The 3,942-nt window shown below is 28.8% G+C and overlaps 1 protein-coding gene and 1 long non-coding RNA gene across 2 annotated transcripts in view; one reads left to right on the top strand and one right to left on the bottom strand.

Moving 5' to 3' along the window:
• Nucleotides 1–2,998, bottom strand: part of LOC117173591 — a 4,392-nt gene extending 1,394 nt beyond the window's left edge. Inside the window, exon 1 of the long non-coding RNA XR_004467209.1 lies at nucleotides 2,523–2,998. This is a non-coding gene — a long non-coding RNA (uncharacterized LOC117173591). The remainder of the gene's footprint in view (nucleotides 1–2,522) is intronic.
• Nucleotides 2,999–3,292: 294 nt separating this feature from the next.
• The window catches only part of LOC117178955 (nucleolar protein dao-5-like), a 10,867-nt gene continuing 10,217 nt past the window's right edge, over nucleotides 3,293–3,942 (top strand). Inside the window, exon 1 of the mRNA XM_033370547.1 lies at nucleotides 3,293–3,325. Coding sequence (XP_033226438.1) covers nucleotides 3,293–3,325 — 33 coding nt within the window. The remainder of the gene's footprint in view (nucleotides 3,326–3,942) is intronic.

The following is a 3,942-nucleotide window of genomic DNA, read 5'->3' as shown; positions in this document are numbered from 1 at the left end:
ATTTGAATATTTTGATTCAAATTTTGGAAATTGGGTAATTTCAAATTCAGATGAATTGAAATTGTATTATTTATAATTAAAAGCATTCAAATTAAATAATTAAATCATTAAAAACGTTTGAGTTTCAACTACTTTCAATTTAAAACGTTTAAGGTTTGACCATTTAATATTGGAAACTAAATTGAATCTTTCAGTCAAAGCTTCTGAAATGCTCTAATTTTTAATTGTTATTACGTAACAAAATTATAATTTAACGTTAGACCTAATCAGGCAAACATTTGTAAGATCACAAAATGAACATTAAAAACTAATTTCTACTCCGCAACTTTAAAAAGGCAAACTTCATTAATTGAAAAAAAATTTTAGTCACCAAACCTTTAAAATTTCAATCATTTGAAGTAAATTTAAATCTCTTAAAAATTGATTTTAAATCGCTAAATCACACTTTTCAAAATTCAACCAAATCAATTTTAACTGCAAAATTAAAACTTATGAAAGGGAAAAATTAAAAGTTTAGCGTTCAATATGAAATTCAGCAATCTAAAATTGTAACCATATAAAATTACCGAAATTATTAATTTCGCGATGTATCAATTTCAGACAGTTTAATTTTTATCTTTTTTCACTTTAAACTCAATTTTTAATTTCAAAATTTCCTTCCGAATTATTATTGATTCTTGAAAATTTCCAATAAAATATTTTAAAGTTGAAATGATTTACTTATTGAAAACTTCAACCAAAAAAGCGAAACAATTTTAATATGATTTATTTATAATTTCAATGTGCAATTTCGGAATATTTAATAGCTGAGATGCTGAGATTTTAAATAATTACTTGAATTTGAAACCACAATATTGTAAAATTTTAAATACGAACCTTCAAAAATTAATCTAAAAACTAATTTAAGGGAAAAACTTTAGTTTTAAGAGATCAAAGATTGAACTGTTATAGAGTTGCGCACTCAAAACGACTAGTTGGATTTTTTTGTACTAAAAAAGGTATTTTCCAGGTATCTTTAAATTTTTTCCATGTATATTGTTTAAAACATAATTAATCATTTTTTTTATTTGTCTCGAAAGTCCATGAACTTGAATAATAATTCAAGCAAACTTTCATTTGATCTACTGATACCTAAAATTCAGTATATATTTAGGAAAAGTAATGTGGTTCTTGTTTTAAATACCTAAAATTCTTCACCTTTCAAGTAGAGATTCGGATTTTCAAAAAAGAAGATGAATTTTCAACCAAAATGATTAATTTTCTACCAAAAAGACGAGTTTAAAAAATACATTAACTCTAAATCAAACAGTTCAATTTTTAACTGAAAAAAATTCAAACAAATAGCTGAATTTTTAAGTAAAAAATATCACAGATTCATTTTAAAACAACGTGGAATTCAACTTTAGCCCAGGTAGTTTTATTATAAATTAAACAGATGAATTAATTACTAAAATGATAAATATTTAATTGCGATACTTGATTTTTTAAGCAAAAAAAAAAACATGAATTTTCAAACAGGAAGAATAATTTTCCACCAAGAAAGACGATTTTTCAAAAAGACGTATAAATTTGTAACAAAAAATTAGAATTTTCAACTAAAAAGGACAAATTTTGAACCAAATAGTTGAATCTTCATCTGGAATAAATTGATTTAAACAAAAAGATACATTTTTTAGAACGGAGTTCAATTTTGAACCAATTAGTAGTCTTATTTTCAACCAAAAATATGAACTTTCTACCACAAAGACGATATTTTGTTAAATACATGCATTTTCAACGAAATATTTGCATTATCAAATACAAAAAGAAAAATTTTCAACCAAATAGTTGAACTTTAAATTAAAAAAGATAAATATTCAATAAAAATGGAATGGAAGATTTATTTTGAACAAAAACGACAAATTTTGTAAAAAATACATGAGTTTTAAATTAAAAAGTTGGAAGTTCAATTTTCAGTGAAAAGATTAATTGCCAGATAAGAAAAACATGAATTTTCAACCTGAAATAACTAATTTTTCAACCAAGGACATGAATTTTCAATTAAAATGATGGATCTTTAATCAAATTAATTTGTAGCAATAGAGTAACTTTCAAGCAAGTATTTAAGTCTTCATTGAAAAAAGATGAATTCAGAAAAAAAAATATATTACATGATATTTCAAAGATTTAAATTTTTGATAAAAAATAATGTAATTAATAAATAAAAACATAAAAAACAACCGTATTTTTAACAAAATACATGAATTTTCAATCAGATACTTGAATATTCAACTAAAAGTGTTTAAATTTTAACAACAAAAAATAGTTAAGTTTTGAATTAGAAAAATTGATTTCAAACAAACAAACAAAAAACAACTAATTTTCAACAAACTATTTCAGTATATTAATATAACGCTACTTTTACAAATGGATGTTATTCTATTTAATATTGCAATTAAAAAAAAAAAAAAAGACGCTCCCAACAAAATTCCCTGACAATTCCAGGTAGGTATTAACATATGTAAGATCAAAGAATACCTTACCTGAAGATTTAGCCCTAGTGATTAATCGTCAAAGGTGATTTTTTTGTTTTGCGATGGTGCATCAACTCCAAAGGATGGTTTGTTGAAATTAGAGTGACCCCTAAAATTTCCGCCGCCACCTCTTCCTCTTCCACCCTTTTCGCCATCACCGCCCCACGATTTTCTGGGTCCGTTTCCGTCTCTGCCACCCTCGTCATTTCCACCCCACGATTTTCTTCCTTCAAAACCACCCCTACCACCCCTATCACCACCTCTGCCTCTAAATCCTCCGCGACCGCCCCTGTCGAAGCCACCTCCACGACCACCCCTATCGAAACCACCTCCGCGACCGCCCCTGTCAAAACCACCGCGGCCACCCCTACCACCACCTCTACCCCTAAATCCTCCACGATCTCCACCTCTTCCTCGGAAACCGTCACCCCTTCCTCGGAATCCACCCCTTCCTTCGTGTTTATTATGCCCGTTGGTTGCGGGACTGTCCTAAAACATAAAGGAAATACAGGTCAGTTGCCTCGTCCACGATACTCTTCTTGATTTTTGGCGGGATAATTACACTTGGGTTGCCCTCCTTGGAGGGAGCTTTAAAAATAATTATGTTCTGAAAACATGGTTAATGCACGGAAACTAACGAAGCAGGAATTTTTTGTCAATTCAGGTTTTTATTTTATTAATTGGAGCTGATTTGGACCGGCAAGTGACCTGAATTTCCTGATAGTTTCCAAGCATTTACCTTTGCCTCAAACGCGTTGTTTGACAATTTCGGGTCCAGGATGAACTCCTCGTCTCTGACTCGACGGAATGGGGTATTTTTCTGTGATAAACAAAAGAGGGGTTTGTTTATTATTGGGTTAATTTGACTAGTAAGTGGATTCAAACGTAGAATTAGGCCTCGGAATTAATAAACGAAAAATTAAAAATAGGGATGTGTGATATTACTTGCAATCTTTTAAAATTTCTTGATTCTTTTTTCTATTCATTTTTAAATTCCTCGATATATCCTGAAATCCCTCGAAATTTCTCAAATTCCCCTGAATGCTTTTGAAATTCTTTAAAATCGCTGATATTACACATATTTTTAAAATCACTTGAAATTCTTCAAAACCTATTGGATCATTCAGGCTGGCCGTTTTAATCGACGATAAAAATTCCCGGTCATTTCCCGTTTCGCAAACATTTTTCACGGTCAATAAAACCTTAAAAATTAAAATTTTAAAGCTATTCATTTTTCCATTTGAAGCAATAAAAAACAAAACTACAAATTAAAACACTCAAAATGGAACTCTTGAGTTTTAAGCTCTTAAAATGGAACTTGAAAGTTTTTCAATTCAAACATTTTTTACTCAAATGTTCAATAAAAATAAAAATATATAAAATGGAAGTACTTTTATAAATTATGTAGAGTTTAAAGATTCAGATTCAA

This window comes from Belonocnema kinseyi, chromosome 1 (genome assembly GCF_010883055.1).
Source record: "Belonocnema kinseyi isolate 2016_QV_RU_SX_M_011 chromosome 1, B_treatae_v1, whole genome shotgun sequence".
NCBI lineage: Eukaryota > Metazoa > Arthropoda > Insecta > Hymenoptera > Cynipidae > Belonocnema > Belonocnema kinseyi.
The sequence above is the reverse complement of the archived record's forward strand: the minus strand, read 5'-3'. Positions and strand labels throughout refer to the sequence as shown.